The following is a 21,483-nucleotide window of genomic DNA, read 5'->3' as shown; positions in this document are numbered from 1 at the left end:
TTGTTTGCAGAATAAAACAAACAAACACTGCAAACACTGCCCCCTCTGGGCGGTCAGGCCAGAGGGGGCAGTAATCCACCCGGTTGATAACAGTCAACCAATACAAAAGAAGAAGACACTGAAGGAAAGTTTTTCATTTTCGTTTTGTCTGTTTAGTGAACAGTGGCAAATTGGCCAGAGAAACACAATCAAACAAACTAGTCACACGCTGCTGATGCTCCATGTTTGTTTTTCCCAGGTAAACAACTTTTTAACTATTATTATTATAACAGCAACAACATATGGTGCATTCCTGCCACCTCCTGAAATGGTCTGAATGAATTCCCAGGTCAACTCCTCCTCCTTTCGGGTAAGATTTCTGACCAATCAGAGAACAGTTGGTTCGCAAATGACATTTGTTTACAACTTTGGAGCTTGAGACTGTTCCCCTGTGAACACAGACGACCAAAAAGAAAAATGCAACATTGGATCTTTTAGCCCTCTGATTCGGAACAAAGCAAATGAGCAGTACAAATATAGTATCAGTGTTTTTCAGCTCTAGGCACTGGGGGGGCCTCTGTGGTTGGTCTTTGCAGCTCTATCAACCTGAGCATATATAGTCTCTGGACACGAGGGGGTGTTGATGGTGTTTGTGGATTTTCCAGGCCCAGTGTGAAACCCCACTAAGGCGTATGTGGATGTTGGAGACTGAGCTGAAGCACCTTCTGGAAGAGTTTGACCTGGATTTATTTCCTAGAAATAAATCACATGACCATGTTAGGAAAATCAAATGTTTGCCATTACTTTACACATACACACAAATGTGGAAGTGAATGAGAACTCAAAGTCTGGACAGATGGAAACAAACAGGACAGTGACACAAACAGTGACATAAGGATGAGGCAGGTAAGAACACACAGCAGGATCAGTAACAGCAGACAGAGCAGCAGTCGGTGCAGGACACAGATGGAGGTAATTAAGAAAGACTGTTTAGTTCAGGTGTGTTAGTTTCACTCCCACTTCAACTAACTCAAGATCCTGTTTTTAAAAACATTTATTTCTTTCACCTGGTCTTCTATGTTTAATTACTGCTAGATGTGAAACTTGTTCCTCAGTTTGAAAAGTAAAATAATTAATAAAATTATTTAAGTCTTACCTGAGGAACTGCATATACTGTGTTTTCTATCTCCTCTTTTTTGGATGTTGGACACTTACATCGATTTGACCTAAAAACTATCAGAACAAGAATGCAGTGTAAGCCAACTTGGATTTTGTGTCTTGTGTCAGTAAAGGTTGACAGAAAACACAACTATCTGACAATGTTGTCACACTATTCAGTGTTTGAAAGGACGGATCTTAGTGTTTCACTAATCAAGGGGGTTGTGGGAGGAGGCGACCGCAGACCAGAGAAGACAAGTGAGTAATTTATGTCATTACAAACACACATGTTCTAGACTAGAGCTTGAAAGACTTTGTTGATTCAAGTTAGCATGAATTATTAATGTAAGGAAATGACAAATGGACAGATTGACAGGAATGGAAAACAAACAGCTGGAGCTCATAATGTGAACACATGAGAAACATATTACACATATTCATGTTCCTGATAATAGTATTTTAAGACTGAGCTTGGCTCTTTATTTTACTACATGAATAAATAAGTATTTAGTTTTTTGATTTTCAATAGGAAGACAATAGAGAAAACCACAATAGAAACCCAGAGGTTACCCAGTGTTGGATGCATAATGACAATGAGTTGGGCAAATAAACATATTTTTCTTCTTTGAAAATGGAATAAAGAAAACCTCTTTCATGTAGCAGATCTATACTGATGTTAAACAAAAAATAAATAAATATATAAAAGTTATCTAATAAAAGAAGAGGGGGAGAGGTTTGAGGTATGAAGGATATGAACTGCTGGATTTCCATGTAAATGATTAAGTTTAGTTACAATATTCATACAGAAACTTACATATTATGACAATCCCAATGGCAAGGACCAAGATACCCATGGTACTCCCAGTTATAATGGCTGCACTAGGAACTGCAAAGAAATCAGAGAATTATATCAGAAATATTAACATACAGTTGTTCATCTTTTCAGTTTTAATTGCACATGTATTTCTGAAAGTGCATGACTCAGATTTAACAGTTTAAAGCTTCAGAGGGTTTTAACCACCAACCTTTAAAACTCCCAGCAGATTTATAACTTTTAAAATACCAAGTTACTGTTTATCAAACGTGAATAACAGCAGATCTCTCTTTGACCAAAGAAAATGTTAATGTGTTGACTCCCACACTATTTGATGACTTATCACTGGGTGAGGATGATTTACACCTGACAATGTGCATTATAAAGGTTGTTATAGAGGAAGAAGAAGAAGAAGTACTTTATTAATCCCCAAGGGGAAATTCAATTGTTACAGCAGTTATTCTCATGTAAAGTTATTAAATTTAATATATTTTAAATGATATAAATATACAGAATGTAAAAAACCCTCTTTCTGTTTCTCTATAGTCAGAGTGGGACTGAATGCAGTATATTAATGAGCTAAATTACATGTGGAAACGTTTGGAAAAGTGAGTGTGTATTTTTTCCTCATGAACAACACGAAACCTTCACATATTAGAAAACTGTAACTTAGTAATCAATTCCTGTACTGGTATTTGGAAAATATATACATATCCACACAGGGCCAATGAAATGTTTAAATGGTGAAGAGTACTGTCACTGTCTACATGACATTATATCTCCAGTCTCACCTGGTTGTGGTTCACAAACATCTTTAATCTTCTTCCTGTCTTGTTCCCAGCTCACACGGTTGCTATGGTTACAGATGATGAAGCCTTCCTGCACATAGACATTGATAGAGGCTGAAGAGCCTGAGACCTGTGGTCCTTCTCCTGGCTTTGGAGAACAGGTTTGACTGTCACATCTAAAGTGCTTCTTAATGTGAGAGTCCACTACAGTGCAGGTCACAGTCAGGTTACAGCCTGAGCTGCTGCGGGTCACTGTCAGATTAACTGCAGACACTGGCTCTGAGAGAAACAAGCAAAGACTGTTATAAAATGCTTCAAAAACATGAGACTTTTCTGTATCAACATTCACAAAGGACAATGAAAAATAATAACAGACCTACCTTGGACTATGACTCTGTGTGTCGCTACTGTTCGGTCTTCATCCTCAATCACTACAGCAAAATATTCTCCAGTGTCGCTCTGTTGTAGATTCTTTAATAGCAAAGACTGATTGTGTACAAAAAACTCAACCCTTCCTTGGTATTTAGGACGGACTGATAATTTATCAGAATATTTTACTATGTTATTAGTCTTATTGAATTTCCAATAAAAATCCTTGTCATTCAGTGTAACAGGGTCCTTGACACTCAGAAGTACATTCTCTCCCTGCTTCACAAACACAGAGTCGTCAGTCATGGACCCTAAAACAACAGATATAAAAATGTTATCATGTTATCTTGTTATCAAGGTGATAAATTCATTTGCAATGTATTATTTTGGTAGTTAATGAACATGTTCTTGTAAATCAAATAGATCACACAGTTAAGTTCATTGATTCTAATGTTTCTCTTTATTAACCAAAACAGCAAATATAAAATCTAAGTGGACTTTACAATGGAAGGAGAACACTTACTCAACTGAGTAACTGTAAAAAGTAAATTTTTCCATTGTCATGTGTGACGTTTGTTCATTGTGCCCAAAATTTCAGCAAGAGGATTAGAGCTTCAGCAAAAGTGACATAAAAAATCTTAGTTTTTCCAAAAGAGAAATATTTGTTCAGTAGTTGTACATTGCAGATTCGAATGTACACTGTATCTGTGGATACTTGTTATCAATACATTTGTTGAAGTTTTAAGTGTAGGGCTCATTTCATTTAATTAAACTGCTGTTACATTTATAAAGATGTACTTAACAAGCCTCATGTTAGCACACCGTAAGGTGAACACTGTGAATAAAGGGAGGCTGGAGACAAACAGACAAAAAGGAAGTTTCTTTTCAACAGTCAAACACTCAACTGCCTGTTGCTGAAATTGAAAGCAGAAACTAAAGACTCAGTAAGAGCACACCTCTCCACAGATGCCTAATCCTGTAAAATTGTAACTTTGAAAAAAAGTTGAAAAAGATTTTTAAATTCCTGTCTGGATTCAAACAGTCACCAAAAACCAGATAATACTGAATAACCTTACGCCGACTGATGGAAGGAACTACAGAAAACCTAAATCTTTCCTCAGTATACAATATTAGAGACATAATGGATCATTTCACACTTTAGTTAAATGAACAATTGTATTTTATTTCTCCTGCTCCAAAGCTTATTTTTCTTCAACAATAACCTGAGCCTCTCTGGTGAGATTTATAATACGCCTCAATATGTGTGAGACCCATTTAGGCCTATTGAAAAGAATTAATGAGCACATACCTGAACATTTGATGTGGTCAACTATTTTATTTTTTAAATAATTACATTCAAAAACATCTTCAATTAAATTAAACAATTAAAATGAACAAGAACGAGTAAAACTGGGGTCAACTAAGACCAAGACCTTCAACAGGTGGTCTCCTCCGATCAGAACACGTGCTGTGATATTTTATCCAACTTCTACAGGTTTAGCTGACAAACAACATACAAAAATAATAATAAAAATAAAAGTCTTTACCTTGTGCTTCGACTGAGTGCAGCAGAGAAACAGCAAAGAGAAACACAAAGAGACTCATCCTGGAAATGGGCCATATGAGGAAGTACACAACTATTTGTGCACTTCGTTCAGCAGCTGCCAACAGCTAATATTTACTGAAATTTCTCAGTAATTTGACTCTTACTCAGACCTTATTGTTACACTAAAGGCAAAATTACTGTTGTCACAATATCACATTCCAGTGGTCTGAGTAGATATAAATGACAGCTGTCTGGTTTATTTCAGGGTGTGGCCTCTGAGATTTGCCACTGTCAATATGCACTAACGGACTACACTGAGCATGAGATGATGGATCTGGTTATTGTTAGGCCCTTACCGGCCCTTAATTTAAACAGAATCCTAATGTTAACATGTCACTAGGAAAAGAGAAATGTTAATTAGATTATGTTAATTGGTAACACACTGATTTTTTTTTCCAAAACCAGTTGAGTTATATTAATACAACTGACTGAAACCATTTAAGACATGGCATTACCTCAACTACACCTCCATCCACTGACACTGTTCTAAAGTTTGTTCATCCAATGTTATTTATGTTCAATCGTTTGAGAACATCAGATCCACACAATCACACCTGAGCACAGCCCAAGAGCCATGATAAATAAACAGTAGACCGACCCTGCAGGTCTCAGTATTAAAGACATCAGATAAAGTGAGGCACACTGACCAGAGCAGAGTCCCACATACATTTGCAGATTAGTGAGAAGTCAGAGTTTCATTTAACTTATTATTTTCCTCTGTCATTGCTGTGTTTCTGTCTTCTGGCTCATTATGTCTCTGCACCTGATGCATCATGTTCCATCCATCAGCTCATCCATGTCACTTCATCTCAGTCTTGTGAATACGATATATCAGGAATGTCTTGAGGGAATTTCTTCAAATTTGGCAAAATTATGCCTAATGATGAACTGACTGCATTTTGGGGTCAAAGGTTACTGTGAGCTTTTGTCTGGACACTATCACTCTATGAGACAGTGTGCTCAACTTTCCCACCAGGTAAAGATTCCTAGTAAATGACACAGACAAATTAAGGCTTTTAATAACTCAGTCAGCTTTATTACATCACTGATCTCCCCAACTCCACTTAAAACACTAACAACGCCCCAGAGCTCGATGTTAATTAGGGAAATATTACATGTACATGCACCTTCAAACTCATATCCACCATATTCAGTCCTGCTTCAACTGTCAGGTCTAACCGTCACTGTCACTTATTTCCTTCAGAATAGAGTCATTGTGAGTCACATCATCTCATCTCTCAGCACTCACCTCTGGTGTGGAGACTGTACAAGTCCTCTTCACATCCACATGGTCTACACTGCAAAATATCTGTTGTTAGCACAATAATGTTAGTAACTTCAACATTATACAGAAGTTTCCTCCTTCACACAAGGAGAGTTTAGTCCGTTTTTACAGGTGTTTACATGCATGTACAGTGGCTGTTTGTGATTATCTGATTACATTATCATTTGTCAGTTTTCTTAAAGCCACTTTGAGAACACATCTAATTTAGAGTTTCTTCTAATTCAGTGACATTTGCCATGTTAGTGCTTTTAGTAGTATTCAGAAACACCTACCTAAGGTCAAACACATGTAGGCAGCTAAGGTTCCTAAGGTGCAAATGTACATAATGTTCGTACATAAAGTGCTAACTTTCTGTTGGAGGCTGTTCTGTCCTGAAACAGCATCAACAGTTACACATAAAAGAGAAGCACAAACACTCAAACCAACACAATGTAGAGTACACAGAGCACCTTGAATACAGTGAAGTTTGTCGACATTCTGGTTGTGCTGCTACAAACCCGCCATTACTTTTATTCTTGAAGTACACTGCCATGTACAATGCACATAGCTGTCAGTCAGCTTTTAACAGGAAAACTAAAAATATGTGTTTTGACAGGAAACTGGGGGGGGTGGGGACTTTACTGAGCAGCAGGCACAAGAGAAGTGTCTTACTCACTGGTGTTTTTACTGAAATAGAAGTGGTCTGCACCGAAACTCAATGTCATACCATATTTCTAAATAAACCCACAGTCACATTTGTGTGTGTATATTAATATTACATATATGTATGAATGTAGAACAGTGTAATCCTGTTATACCAAAGTGTCTGTGGGTGTCTTCTGTTAACCTTATCATACTAATCTTACCACCCACCCGTACCCCTTTAGCCCTAGCAAAAACCTACTCTTGGAAAATATACACTCACGCTATTTCATAGTTATTTGTGTGTTTCCTTTCATAGTTTGACGTTTAGTACTCTGAGGAGAACCTGAACAGGCCCACCAAATTTCTGTTCTCTCCAGTGCTTTTGTTTTGTAGCTTTATTTTGATGTTTTTTTCCTGTGTAAATAAATAATGCAGTGATAGCTGTTATAATGAATGTGCACTCACATGCAAATGTAAGCTAGGTAGTGTGTTATGCCGACACATGAACATAGACAAACCTGTGTGAAAGTGACAATCCAGTCCAGTCTTCCATATTTGCTTTCTGCACCAGCTGGTGCTACTGACACACAATCATCTTTCAAAACAGTCTAAAAAGACAATGTTGCTGTTTTGATGTGATTTTTCAGTGATTTGCTACAGACACTGAACTTGGCAAACGCTCCCTTGTCAACCACCTGTTTACACGTTGCTGATGCGAACACTGAGAGGAGTGTCTCTGACCCGGCCACGGTCCTCCCCTTTCTCCCTGTAGCTCTGCTCCAGACGAATCTTCTCTGGGTCCAACACCTCAGGCACAGTCCCCCCGTTGCTCTGGTACCCATGCTGGGGGCTGGATGGTTTGAAGATGGGGGTAGTCTTGGTTTTGGCCACTTTGTCAAAGAAGGCAAAGTCTGCTACGTATTTGCCTGATGGGGAGAGGGAGACCACCGGTGGAAACTCATAGCCCCAGAGAATCTCGTCCGCCAGGTAAGAGGTGCGGACCTGGCAGGTGGCAGAGGTTGGCTCAACTGTAGCGCTCATGATCACCAGCAGCTCAAAATCGGTCAGTTCTGGATCTGTCCAGCCCCCACCTGGGTGTGTAGAGGCAAATGAAATGTGAGGACCTGAATCATTACAGCAGGTGTGAAAAGACAAAGGAATAATGTGGGTGAGGAAAAATGAAGTCACTGAGAAATACAAAGCTTAAAGACAGAGTTTGGAGTTTTTGACCATTAGTAGCTACTTTCCTCAAACTTGATGATGTTCTCACATTTACACATGGAAAAGACTTTAGAGCTTAGCTTCAAATCCTGTGCCTGTTCTCACCTCCACGTACCCAGCTGTTCACAGTATAAAGTGAGATGCTTATTAGACTGAAGGTTCTGACAACTGTTGAACACATCAGTCATATTTATATCAGAAAAAAAACGCAGTGGGAAGGAGGTACCAGGGTTTTCCTGTTCAGTGATCCTATAGGTGCTCGGTTTGCAGGATAATGACACCTTCATTCAAAAAACTGCAAACATCAAACACACACCACCCTCCACCAGCTCCCACCACCAAACTTACCCTTAGCTGCCCAGGCTCGCAGGGGGCTGTTCTCATCGATGACATGGTAGAAGGTGAGGGGCAGGATGAGGAAGGGGCTGTCACATGATGTGTCCACTTGGAAGGGCACGTTTCTCTGGTCCAGACGAACTGTCTCTCCTTCCTTGGTCAGAGACGTCTGGAGCAGTTTTCCAGTCACCTGGGAGCAGCAGTGACTCAGTTCACCATTTGACACGTTTTTCATGAGCATGAAAGCAACATATATTGAGAACCATTAGATATAACTGTTGATTTATTAAGGCAAAATGTCAGAGAAGTTATTATTAGTTGTATTAGTGGTGTCTTTACCTGACACCCAATCAGGAGACTCTTGCGCATGTTGGCCACCCTGATCATCAGACAGGGTCGGCCTTCGTGGGTCGACACCACAGCATGCTGACTAAACTTCACCGTCTCACCTCGTTTCTTTGGCCGAGCGACCTGGGCAGAGACAGCTCAGTCAGCTCTGGGTGCAGTTAGTTGATCTGCATTCAGCAGATTCATGTAGCATAGCAGAGAATTGCATACTAGCCAGATGTGTATGAGTTATTTAAGGCAGAGGACACACGTTCTCTGTCTTTCTATATGTCACTTTACAGCACAGTGAGTTATATATTGGCTACCTTGGCCAGGAAGGTACCAGTAATAAAGATCTCCATCAACATGGTGATGACCAGCTGCACGATGAGAAGGATGATGGCAGCTGGGCATTCCTCTGTGATGCAGCGAAAACCATAGCCAATGGTTGTCTGGGATTCCAGGGAGAAGAGAAAAGCCCCTGTCAAGGTCTGCATCTGCATCACACAGGGTGTGTGGTTGGAGGGAGGATCGAACTCTGGAGGAACATAGTTAAAAAGACAGCAAAGACTCATCCAGGCTATACTCAAACATGCAAAATAACAAGTCATGTCTGTTACTTCTGTAAACTGTTTGTGTGATGCACATCACTGAAGTGTCAAAAACAATTTCCAGGAAACTGCCTGTCTTGAAAATTAACACATTGATATGTAAGATCGATATGCTGAACTTTTTTTTTTTTTTTTTTTTTTTTAACCACAACAATCACCTCTATCAACGTATGTGACAGGAAGTGAGTGGTGGAGCAGGTGTCATGCTAGAGATTTCCTGTCATGCTAATCTTTAACTTTGTCGGGGTTAGGTTAAGCTCAGGATTACATTTATTAAACGCAATAAATACTGCTCAAAGTAACAGTCAACCTTATACATGCTTGTGCATGTGCAGTGCAGCAAAAGCAATTAGACTGAGCCCATGACATCATGTCATTTAACCTTACAGGGTCAGTATCAATTCTGCAGCAGTGGCCACAATTGGACCTGCAGGTCATATGCTGCAGTTGATGCATAATAATGAGAGGTAAAAGAGGTAAAAAGGTGTGGTTTCTGGGGGGGGGGGGGGGGTGAATTCTGAATAACTGGAACAACTTCCCACTTAGGAAATCCTCCTTAAAAACCTGTTTAAACATCTGTAGTTTCTTGGGAAGACCAATTAATCTATGTGTTTCTTTTTTAAAGTGCCCTCTTCCCATTCTCACCGAGCAGGTCTCCGTGCACCAGTGCCACCAGGTACCACAATACCCCAAACAAGAACCAGGTCCCTGCAAAGGTGGCGGTAAACAGAAAGAACTTATAGCGCCACTGCATATCCAGAAAGGTTGTCCAGAGATCTCGCATATACAGAGCACTCCGCCCACTGATGTGCTCGATCCGCACATTGCTACGGCCATCTTTGGACAGGACTCGCTTCTTCTTTCTCAAAGTCCCACCCCCACCAGATATACCACCAGCCAGTAAGGGTTTTAAAACGTCTGTCTGGGTCTGGGAGTGGCAGACCTTCTGGGGGGAGGAGCTACGAGAGGAAGGGGGTGTGGCAGATGTCATCTAAGGAAAGAGAAGAAAGAGTTGCATTAGATATTTTCTCTGATTAGCTTGTTTAATTGGCCACTGTTGTTAATTGGCTCATTTGTGAGGAGTTTGGGTTGGATTAGGATTAAGATTAAGAGTTCTAGGATTAGGATTAAATTTAAGATTAAGATGAGAAGCAAAAGATAATTTTTTATACAGTATCTAACATTATTCATCAGCAGTTTCTGGTGATCTAACCAAGATAATGATCATTTCCCGTATCATTCGGGGAAACTGCTCACAATGATAACTGCACGTTTTGGTCGCTTCCCTTGCAGTCACTTGCTTTGACTTTCTGTGGTAACTTCATGTCAATGTATTACATTCAAAATAGGTGTTCAAAATAAAATCAACATCTATCAGAAAGATTAATATCAAACTGTTACTCTGAATTACAAAGCAGGAACCAACGTTTTAATCAGCAACAAAAGTCAAAAGGAAGCTGAAAAACCACACACACACGTGTTTTGACTACTGGCCATTTTTCAGATAAATTTGGAGGAACTATATTTGGAGTTTCCTGGGGTTTCCACACTCCTGAACACCAAAGTATCCTGTGCTTATGGTAAATGTAGTTGTGTGGACTCCATTACTATTGCCCCACCAGATTTAACATGACAAACAAACCCGAAAAACTAAAAAAAGTTGGTTTCCAGCAGGTATTTTCCCCCATTAATGAGTAGCAGATTTTCCCAAATACTTCCTGTAAATAATGTGGTTTCTCTATCATATTACAACTGTGGCATCTAGCCCGAAAACAAAGTCTAACCACCCAGAGTAAAACCCCTGTATGGGTGTACAGTGTGGTTGTCAGTCTTGAGGCTCATGGGACTAACTATATGAAGCATGAACTGAAGAAGAATCTGGCCTACTTTTTCCCCGTGCACACCTGGCCCACTGCTGCATGAAGGGGGGTTTGGTTTTGGAAATTTACAAATATTTTCTGAGATGGTTTGTTGAAATGAGGGGGAAGGAGTTGTTTTGTCTGAAATGAAGACATCTTGTGTGGGGAAAGAGTTTTTCAATTTATTTTGACACTTTCCTGCAGCTAACAGCTGTCAGAAGAAGAGCACGCATTTCCTCATAAGTTTCAACATCTTTCGTTGGTGTGACAGACAAACATGAAGCAATTTTTGCTTGTAAAAGCAATTCTTTCTTTAGAATATACAGCTAATAGCAGGACTTGTTTCTCTGTTTCAGATAAGACTAGAGACTAAAGAGGTTAATTGAACAAAACTCAAAAAGTCAAATAAATATTAGAAGCCCTATAAGAGATTTTCATGTCAGTAACACATACGGTACTTTCTTTTGTGTATAGTGTCATCACAGCTTGTGAACCATCAGTGTGAGAACATGCAAATAAAAACGTCATGAAGAAACAGACATGTGACTATGAGGTACAGTGGTGTGAAAATGTGGTGGCCCCTTCCTGATTTCTTATTTTTTTGCACACCTTTGTTTGTCACACCTTGGATCTTTGAATTTCTTTGGATCTCAGCATGATGTCTAGCTTTTGAGGATCTTTTGGTCTACTTCACTTTGTCAGGCAGGACCTATTTAAGTGATTTCTTGATTGTGAACAGGTGTGGCAGTAATCAAGCCTGAGTGAGGAATTGAACTGAATCTGAAACCACAATTGAGTTATGTTTTAACAGGGGGGCAAACACTTTTTCACACAGCACCATATAGTTTTGGATTTTGTTTTCTCTTAATAATAAAAACCATTTAAAAACTGCATGATGTGTTTACTTGTTATCTTTGACTAATATTTAAATTTGTTTGATGATCTGGAACATTTAAGTGTGACAAACATGCAAAAAAAATAAGAAATCAGGAAGTGGGCCAACACTTTTTCACATCACTGTATGTCTGCAAAGAGACAAGTGAAAAGCTTTTAGGTCACACAGTGGTGTCTCTAGTACCCTCACCAGGTCAAAACGTGAATGTGTCCAATAGTGTATGACCAAATAACCAGAATACAATGACATTCCCATTAGTCAGCTGTGGTTTGTGGTTATAGATGGTGAACATTGCCCCTGTAAGCCTGTGAAAGTGGGAAAACTGTGATGTGCAGTTTCACACATTTGCAGTTGCAGATTTGTGTTAGGACTTGATAGACTTGCAGAAGTGTAGCAAGCAACAAAATAAGTTCCTGTTTATACCTTCACCATCTTCACTGACAAAGCCGGAGAATATAGTATTGCAGCCTCAAGTTAATTATGAAATCTGTAGCAGTATTTGCGAAATTTCCTCAGAGCTCTTACCACAAGACAACTCTACGTATTATCATTTTAATGTGGAGAAAATGAACTGCAAATACCTTCAACCTGCAGCAGCTGCATGCATGCTACAGTAAATCTGTGTTGCTAGTGTTTTACATTGTGGTATGTTTGCATGAATGTGTGCCATGATGCATTTAGATCCAGTCCACCCCTGTTGCACACGCGCACACACACACACACACACACACACACTCTCTTACTGTATCGCCACACATTTCACCTGCTCACTTACGTCCAGTAAATCATGTAGGCCAGGAGGGAGAGGAGAGGACAAGCCACAAAAAGAGAAGATAAGGAAGACGAAAAGAAAGCAGAGGAGAATTAGGACAGAGATGTACTGCATTAACCCAACAAACTGTCCTCACAGAGTCTCATCTGTGTACTGAAAGAGAGAGGAGAAACTAGAATTACTCAATTTAGGTCTTTCTCCAAAAGGCAGATGTTTATCTAGATAAAGGTTTTTTCGTTTTTAAGGCCTACTGTTGAGTCTGACCAGAGAGGCCGTTAATGGACAAAGAGTGAACTTCTGACTGGAAACTGGAGACAGCAGTAAGAGTTTGGCAGGAAAAGGGCCAAAGTTTGGCTTTCTGTCTGTCCTGCTCACTTTTTTGTCTGCTTTTTCCAGCCCTTCCCTCAGGTGTTTTTTCGGCTTTAAATTCTGAATCTTTAAACACAACCCGTCTGTTTCTCTTTCTTACACACTTTAGTCAAACGTGAAATTCAACCTGATGAACCATTGTTAACAATTGTGTACTATATGGCCAAAGGTATGTGAACAACCTATCAGTATGTATGTGATTATTTTGCAACTTACTGCATAATTTTACTCACATTCAGATACAAAAGCACCAAAGTAAAAAATATTAAGCATTTCCAATTAAAAAGCAACAGCACTCATTCTGCTGTGACTGATATATTATTATGTTATGTCTCAATATGAGTTTATACCACTAACAGCATTTTACTTCTCATTGAGTCAGAACCAGTTTTTAAAACTATATAGTCACTTTTTCTTTTATAAGTAGCAATAAACAACTCTGGGAAACAAGTAAAATACATTTTTTTTAATTATTTTTTTTAATTATTTAAATGTGTTTGTTGTCAGTGCTTAAGTTCATCATAAAGATACTGGTCTGGTGCGTACAGACCAGTGAAGTTTTTTGCATCAAATATAAAGCTCCATTTCATATGCAAACACAAAACTCTTATTCTATATTGACCTAAAGGATCAAACTATGAAAAACTGCCCTGGACCAAAAGCAAAAGTAGTCCATGTATTTTTGGCCATGTGGGGTAAATCAAAATAGCAGCTCTGTGATGCTGATCATGGATTACATAACCAATCAGCTGCAATTACATCACACTTTTGCAATTATGCAAGTTTGTGCCCCCTCAAAAGCTTCTTAATTACAATAACATCATTAAAAACTTCACTCTTAACTGTGTATCGGCCTCTCACCCAGTCTCACACACAAACACATGCCCCACAGGACGAACACAGACTCCACTGCATATCAGATGGATAATAATGGACTAAATGGGAGTCAATGAGAGCAGAAAAGATTCAGATATTTTTCACCAACCTCTCCAGCAGGATGTATTCCATCTCCATGGCAACACGATAACTACCGTACTGCCCCGTGTCAGCGAGCCGAGTCCAAAAAACTGAATCAAAACTTTTTCTTTTGCCAAACAAAGGAGCGCTGAATGTTTTCCTGATCTCCCTCTCTTTTTCTACTTTCCTTTCTCTCTCCTTCCTTCTCTCTGTCCTCTGTGTACACAGGAATGCTTTGTTTGGAACTGAGATAAAAGAAACAAAAGACGCCATTGACAAAAACGACTCTGTGCCCATCCGTGTGTGTGTGTGTGTGTGTGTGAGATTATGTGAGAGTGGGACTGTAATTACATGTGAATTTCTGTTTATGTGTGAGCCACTGTAGTTGTACATGTGTTATTTTGCATGCATGTGTTTGTGTGTAATTATTAGAAGAAGACAGGAAAATATGTGTGTTTGTGTGTGTGTGTGTATGAGATGAGTGAAAGGACGAACAAGAGAACGGAAGAGAGGAAGGGAGAGAGAAAGATCTATGACAAAAGGCCTTCATTAGTATTCTGGAGTGAGGAGTAATCCCCCTCAGTTTCTCCCACTCTGTCTCCCCCCTCAAACACACACACACACACACACACACACACACACACACAGTTCTTTCTCTCCCCCCAGTTAGTTTGTCTTTCTTTTACTCTAAAAAATTTCACTTTATCTGCTTCAGCACAATCAACCTCTTGCTCTCGATCACACATCTGAAACAGCCACTGCTGTTCGTCAGATGGCAGCTAACATGCTGTGATAAGGATGCGGTGACGGGGGAAACTGCATAACAACTTACAGGAATTAATATCACACATTAATATCAGCAGCTAAGATTTTTCTTTTTTAATCAGTTTCTAACTTTAAAGCTTGATTCTCTTGATTCTCAGCATTCAGAGACATACTCTACCCTCGGTAAACATACTGCAGTGTTTGACAGTGTTGGGATCAACTAAATGAGTTTATAAAATCATATGCTCTGACTGGATGTAAACACCTTAGTTTGCACATGTGGTTAACACATATTAAAGTAAAGTTTCCTCTACATGCGTCTCCATATTACATAACCTCCGAGGGTTCATTAAAGGACGGCTTCAAACCTCCTACAATACAAGCAAACTTTAAATATGCTAAATATGAGCTTGGTACTACTTCATTTCCAGATGTGTTGTGTGTTTTGCGTGAGTCTATAAAGTTGCACTGTGGGTTGTGTGAACCTACAGGTCAATTCTGTTTAATTCAACTGTTAGAAAGTGGAAGTTTTTTTTTCAGTAGTTAATTTTTTTTTACATATTTCCCACAGAATTATAAGCAAAAATGATGCAATACAAATAAATATATAATTTACAATAAATGCAACTTATATTAACACACATCAAAGCAAATCAATCTGTAATACACACTATGCAAGGAACTTAACTGTATAAGGATATAGGTTTTTTTTACTTCTTACTTTGAGGAATAGATCTTATTGATTTGTCACTTAGATATTTGTATTGTACTCTGAGAAATTCATTTGCTTACCTTTTCAGCAGGGACTGAAAACTAAGGAGGAGAGGAGTTAGGAGCCCAGAGCCTCAGCTATTCGTCCACATGTCTGTCTGCTGTTTGCACCTGCTCACAGGACACGACTGGGACTGTAATTCTGCAGGATGAATAACTTCAGCAGCCAGCGACCCTCGACACTGATACACCATTGAGGAGAATTATGGAGACAGTCATTGGCTCATCGGGCTCCTGTTACTGACCCAAAGCCTGGACTCACTGCTCGCAAATTCTTCTCAAAGTGACAGGATTTGGCTTTATAAAAGGCCCCTCTCTCACTTTTACTCTTTCCCTCTGCCTCCCTCTCTCCTGAATTCCTGTTGTGTCCTGCTCACGTCTGTGTAATTGCTGTAATAATTGATCGCCGCTCCCTCAGTCCCAATTCAGAGACTGAATACAGTCTGAATGAATGAGGTTTCACACATTTTTCCATCCCTCCAATGTCTAAAAAGCATTAACTCACACACTCACACGAGGATACACACACATGTATGGGGTCTTACATGCCACAAATGCACACACCAACAAACAGGTCCTGCAGCGCACACGCACAAACACTCTTTTAGGGGGAGCCACAGAGCCCTCTATTCATGACTTCTGTGCTGGCCATTTGCTGTGTCCAGCAGCGTCTGTACTGAGCGTCCTGTTAAGCTCAAACACATAAAGAGGGACATCCGTGAGGCGAATACAACCCCTTAATCCGCCTTGGGAGAGGGTGACAAAGCATTATTTCACTAAAAGTGCAAGAGCTGGATGGAGTTGATGGGTAACACTGATTAAATGCCCTGCAGAGTCCCCACGAGTTCAGCTGGTAATTTCTGAGGGTTTGTTTTGTGCTGGTAAATAGTCATGTACCTACACTACACAGTGACCAAGGGGTGTTTGGCTTTCTGTCTATTTTAGTAAACAGCCCCTTTAGGAAGTCAAGCTTAGCTAAAGAGCAGCATACAGATTCCTGCTCAAGATCACTTAGAGAGTGGCTGTGTGACAGCATATCAAAAGAGGCAGCCTGACCAAACTTCCTCTTTTAGCTGCGCTGCAACATACTGCTAACACTAGATGAATGTGCATAGGAGGAAATGTCTCACTGTGGTGGGAAAGTATTTACAACCCCAAAAATGACAAAAGAGTCAGCATCATGGAAAGATAACCCAAACCAAACCAACCTTCCAGTTTCACACACTGTGAATCTGTTAAACTGGTCCCTATACATTCATTATACACCAACAGGCTACACATGGAAATTATGTGTGATGAAAGTTGCTCCTGCTGCCTGAGAGAGGAAAATAGTGCAGCATAAAAGATCAGGTGTCTCACTAAAGGTGCAAAAACAACTGATGCACAGGGCTGGTGACATTTGTCGCGTTTCACATGAATTTAGCTTGTAGTGATTAGATAATGCATATGCACAAGGACACACACATCTACCCACACACACAGTCAGTCAGCAGGGTGTCAGGGCAACTGTTCATAACACAGGCCACCACGTCCACATTTTAAAACTGGCTTTTATGGTTTTGTATCACATAGAAAACGCAATATTTCCTGTGACTTGTTGTTTGTATTGTACAACTATATAAACAAAAGTGCACTGTATATAAGGTTGTTATATACATTAATAGAGAGACTGGGTGCACCATCGTGCACCTTATATGAAGTCGATCCCCTGTTTCCTTGTTTGCATTAATTAAACTACAACTGCTGTCGATTCGCCCGAGCAGCAGTGTCTCTTCACAGACTTCTCCTCATTTCACGTAAATGACAGACACTAGGATTTTATGGGGAACCTGTATGAATGGCTGATAACAAATAATCACAATCAGCTATGTTCCCTTTACTGTACATCATTTTCTGTATTTCCCCATGACAGCACTTACGCTAAGCATGAACAAGTCAGTTCATTAGTTTATGACTTTGTACCTTTTTTCACTTCAGTCTAGCTGAAAATATTATAGCTTTTATTTCACCTCTTATTTTAATTTCTATTTCACAGATTTAAATTAAATTCACAAACAATCCAACATTACTAAATAATAAAAAAAAGTGCAACATTTGTAATGTGATTTATTTCAAATGCGCAGGTTTTGGAGACTAGTTTATGTGAGAGATGAAGTCTCTCAATGTGAATTTATTTCACTTTCTAAGTAAAGGCCCATTTGGGCACAACATTTAAAGCAGGAGGAATGAGTGGCCTTACAGTGAATCTCCTGTGACATGCATGATGCATTTCCCAATGTTTGCATGATTTTGGTGCTTTCTTCCCTTCTCAGAGACGTAGAAACACAAAACAAATATGCGACATGCATAGGCGTAAAATGTTGAAAGGCTGAATAAAAAAAAAATCATCTCTTTACCACTTCCACTGGAAGAAAGGTGGTTGTGGGTGGTGTGTGTGTGTGTGGGTGGTCCATGTGCTTCTATCTTTGTGAGGACCATGATCATATTTTTATCAAAGCGAGGACATTTTTCCAGCTCACTTTGTTCAAACTCCAGTTTGAGTGTTAAGACTTGGTTTTAGGGTCAGGTTATGGTAATGGTCTAGGGAATGCAGTATGTCTATGGGTGTCCTCACAAAAATAGAAATACAAGTGTGTATGTGCGTTTGTGTGTGTGCGCATATGTGTGCGCATGTGTGTGTGTCAGGGTCAGCGAGTGCTGCTGGCTCATAGCAGCAGTGGTGTTGGTGGACTTACCTCCGTTTCATTCATCCTTACAAACACTCATTCTGTCTCGAGTCTTTTACCCAGCTCTCGGTCCTGTCTCTTGCATATTTATGTGCTGGTTTGCTGTTTCACTTCCTTCCTGTACTGGTCTGTGTGTCCTGGTTGAGATGAAAACATTGAGCTGGGGTCATTGGAAGTGTAGAGACCTGCAGCGATTCTTTATCAGTCAGAGACTCATGAAGTCAGGATTTGTTCAGTCATTTATGTCATTTATTCTGTTTGCCACCTATTAATATGTCAGTGAATACAACATATTATTCTATCTAGATCATATTATTGTCAGAACACAATGATTTTATTATTGTTGAATTGAGATAATTATTCAGAACGGACAGTAAAGTACTGAAGTACAGTACACAAGTAAATGTACCTATTTACTTTCCACCACTGCTAGTTCCTTAGTAAGGCGTTCAAACACTGGCACTAAATACATGTTAATATAAATGGACATAATATAAATGTGAAGGCAAATATGACAGTGTGCAAAGGAAATTTGGCACATTTCAGTATCATCTTCACTATGCTGCTGCTTCCTGCTGATAAACTGAGAAAAAAAGGAGGGAAAGCTCCACGTGAAGGTTCAGAAAATGTTTGTTGATGTTCAAGTTCGAGTTCAGCCAGCAGGTGGAAGCAAACAACAACTTTTCCTTTTGTTATTTGCAGGAGGAGGACCTCCTGTTTCTCTGTGGGTCTGTGTGGACATGTCTCTCTGTAAGTGTTTGGACTTTATTTCAAAGCCTTCCTTGAGAGGACATTATAGCTTGTTAAGCTGAAACTTGGAATTAGGTTTAGTTTAGGTTTAGGACATTTTGTTGTGATCTTCCAGGTTAGAGTAAGGGGTTGGCCCAGGGGTGCTGTGGCACTGCCCTGCTTGTTTTCCAAGTCCCTCCCCTACACACTGCTGATTACCTGGACCAGGTGTGTTTGGGTCAACCAGCAGCTGGAAGGGCAGGGACGGTTGGAAAACAAGCAGAACTGGTTCTTAAGGACCAGTTTGTCCTCACAATTACAGAAAGCAAACATGTGTTTGTGTGTGTGTGTGTATTTTTGTGTATTTCTTTGTGGCATGTGTGTGGTGTGTTTAGGGAAACCTCTCAGAAATCCTCAGAACTCGTGATCTTCGTTCTCATGGGAAAAGAGCTTCAGTCTCCTCACCTGAGAAACAAACACAGTCTGGGGTCACATTAGTACCAATAACAAGACATGAATGCACAAGATAAATGCACATGACGGGAACTGCAAACAGGAAATGCTGAATCAATAATTTATTTTAAAGTCATTGGTGGATTTCTGCACTTTTCTCAGAAATTCTACTGCAAAACGTCAAACACGAGCTGTTCTTTTCATTCTTTCAGCTGCATAACTTGTGTAACAACAAATATGGAGGGAGACTGTGACAAATCAAAAGCAGATTTGAATGTTTTGATGTCCACATAGCCTTTAAATTTCTGTCATTTATTAATGTAAATGGTCCAAAAACTAAGGTAGCTGCATTTAGATTATTTGTTATGCATTTGAAGGAATGAAAAGAACAGCTCATGTTTGACATTTTGCAAATTTTGAAACAATAAAGGAGAATTTCTGAGAAAAGCACAGAAAGGTAATTCCCTGTATTTATTTTATGTCTTATTTAGAAATATATGTCCAAAAGCAGAGGATTCCTAAACAGTTCTGTTCCTAGGACAGACTGAGCCTAGCCAGCAATTAAATATCACATCATTGTGAATCTTTACATGACCTAATTCGAATAGTATTTTCTTATTTTAAAATCTGTAACAGTAGTCTAGTGTAACCCTTTTTGCTGGACTGAATTAAATGATCCGGAGGCTGGAGCAAACATAGCACCTGATTCCTGACAGGAACATGAACTTTCATCTCAAAGTGAAGTTAAATGACACTCGATCTGCTTGGAAACAAAATGCCCTGAGTTATCCATGTCTAACAGTGAGAGCAGCAGGTTCGGCCTGGAACACCATGATGATGTTGCTGACCGCTGTGAGACTACAAATCAGAGGTTACATAACCATGAAGCCAAAACAACACTGGCTGCAATGTTCTACCAAACACAGCAGGTATATGAAACATACAAATACATGCATGCACACCTGCAGAGGACAATAACTACTGCCTAACAATTATTCACGCACTCAGCGTTAATGTAGTCACTGAGTATTTACATCTATGGACAAAATTCAAAATAGAGGACTTTAACAACTATATTGTGGCATTTCTGTCTTTGCTACAATAAATTATTTGAATACTTCACCACTGATACATACACATGTACAAAGCATCAGTGTGTACGTGTTTCCAGACTTTCATAAACATACCCTACAGGCAGATTTATGACACTGGCGGTTTTAAGTATTATTTGACTTCACAAACACACACACACATGAAGTATGTATGCGTGTCTGTTCATGTACAGTCAGCACCATCTCAAAACTATGCACATTAAACAGACCTGGACTTGCTCACTTTGCTTCATCAGTTCCACAGTCCCTCTGCTCATTCCTCAGTGTCACTAAATGTCAGCAGTTTGGCTTATGAGCAAAACCTCTTAACAAAAACTGCTGAGACTACAATTACAATAACTTAGTGTAGTATCTGATTTTGTTAATGCTACTAGGGCATGATTTTCACTTCATGAATGACCAAAATGTGCTCCACAAGTAGGGCCGAGTCCCCACAGTGAGGGTGTGTGAGAAGGTTTCAGTCCCCCAACTGTGTGTGTGCAACGCCCCTGTTTTTCCTGTTGTGAGCATCAACTAAGTGTTGGAAACACTGAGAGCAACAGATAATGACAAGCTGCTGACATGTCATGTTATTTTCCATGAGCTAGGTGATTACTTCTGTAATAGGTGATTATGGATGTGCTTTGCTGTGTAAGATTAAATAAGGAAATCTAGATTTATTTCTTTTTAAGTTAACCTTACTCTCCATATGTGATGTATGCTTCACTGAAATGTACTGCCACACAAATTAACAGCTACTTATGAATTTAACACCATCCTGTTAGCCTGAATACACAGCGGGACACTCCCCCTATAATTCTTAGCCATTACATCGGTGTATTATACAGGAAGCTTTCCCACATCAGCTAATGAATTTATGGTTGAACCAAATCAGAAAATGATTCAATGCATGGTCTATGGGTGATTGCATCAGCACCAAACAGTAACAAGGCCACGTTGTGAGTGCTGAGTGTCGTG

At 39.6% G+C, this 21,483-nt stretch overlaps 2 protein-coding genes across 5 annotated transcripts; both read right to left on the bottom strand.

Annotated features, from left to right (window-relative positions):
* Nucleotides 1-129: 129 nt before the first annotated feature.
* Nucleotides 130-4,914, bottom strand: LOC113134607 (uncharacterized). The gene is made up of 6 exons (XM_026314062.1): nucleotides 4,656-4,914; nucleotides 3,120-3,419; nucleotides 2,743-3,018; nucleotides 1,952-2,023; nucleotides 1,136-1,212; nucleotides 130-732 (listed from the first exon to the last, which is right to left on the bottom strand). Exons 1-6 carry the CDS (start codon nucleotides 4,711-4,713, stop codon nucleotides 538-540), a joined length of 978 nt encoding a protein of 325 aa, XP_026169847.1. The 5' UTR covers nucleotides 4,714-4,914; the 3' UTR covers nucleotides 130-537.
* A 520-nt stretch (nucleotides 4,915-5,434) lies between these two features.
* On the bottom strand, nucleotides 5,435-19,392 carry LOC113134558 (ATP-sensitive inward rectifier potassium channel 10-like). 4 transcript variants are annotated; one of them, XM_026314001.1, is made up of 7 exons: nucleotides 19,363-19,392; nucleotides 18,242-18,369; nucleotides 9,764-10,109; nucleotides 8,834-9,045; nucleotides 8,520-8,651; nucleotides 8,193-8,370; nucleotides 5,435-7,714 (listed from the first exon to the last, which is right to left on the bottom strand). In XM_026314001.1, the coding sequence occupies exons 2-7, from the start codon at nucleotides 18,254-18,256 to the stop codon at nucleotides 7,323-7,325; spliced, it is 1,275 nt and encodes a 424-aa protein (XP_026169786.1). In that variant the 5' UTR covers nucleotides 18,257-18,369; nucleotides 19,363-19,392; the 3' UTR covers nucleotides 5,435-7,322. The 4 variants fall into 4 exon arrangements, with proteins under 4 accessions (XP_026169786.1, XP_026169787.1, XP_026169788.1 ...); XM_026314002.2 differs by lacking the exons at nucleotides 18,242-18,369; nucleotides 19,363-19,392 and adding an exon at nucleotides 15,528-16,546; XM_026314003.1 differs by lacking the exons at nucleotides 18,242-18,369; nucleotides 19,363-19,392 and adding an exon at nucleotides 13,999-14,435.
* Between the last annotated feature and the right edge of the window lie 2,091 nt (nucleotides 19,393-21,483).

The sequence above is a fragment of the Mastacembelus armatus genome, chromosome 17, assembly GCF_900324485.2.
Source record: "Mastacembelus armatus chromosome 17, fMasArm1.2, whole genome shotgun sequence".
Classification (NCBI taxonomy): Eukaryota; Metazoa; Chordata; class Actinopteri; order Synbranchiformes; family Mastacembelidae; genus Mastacembelus; species Mastacembelus armatus.
The sequence above is the reverse complement of the archived record's forward strand: the minus strand, read 5'-3'. Positions and strand labels throughout refer to the sequence as shown.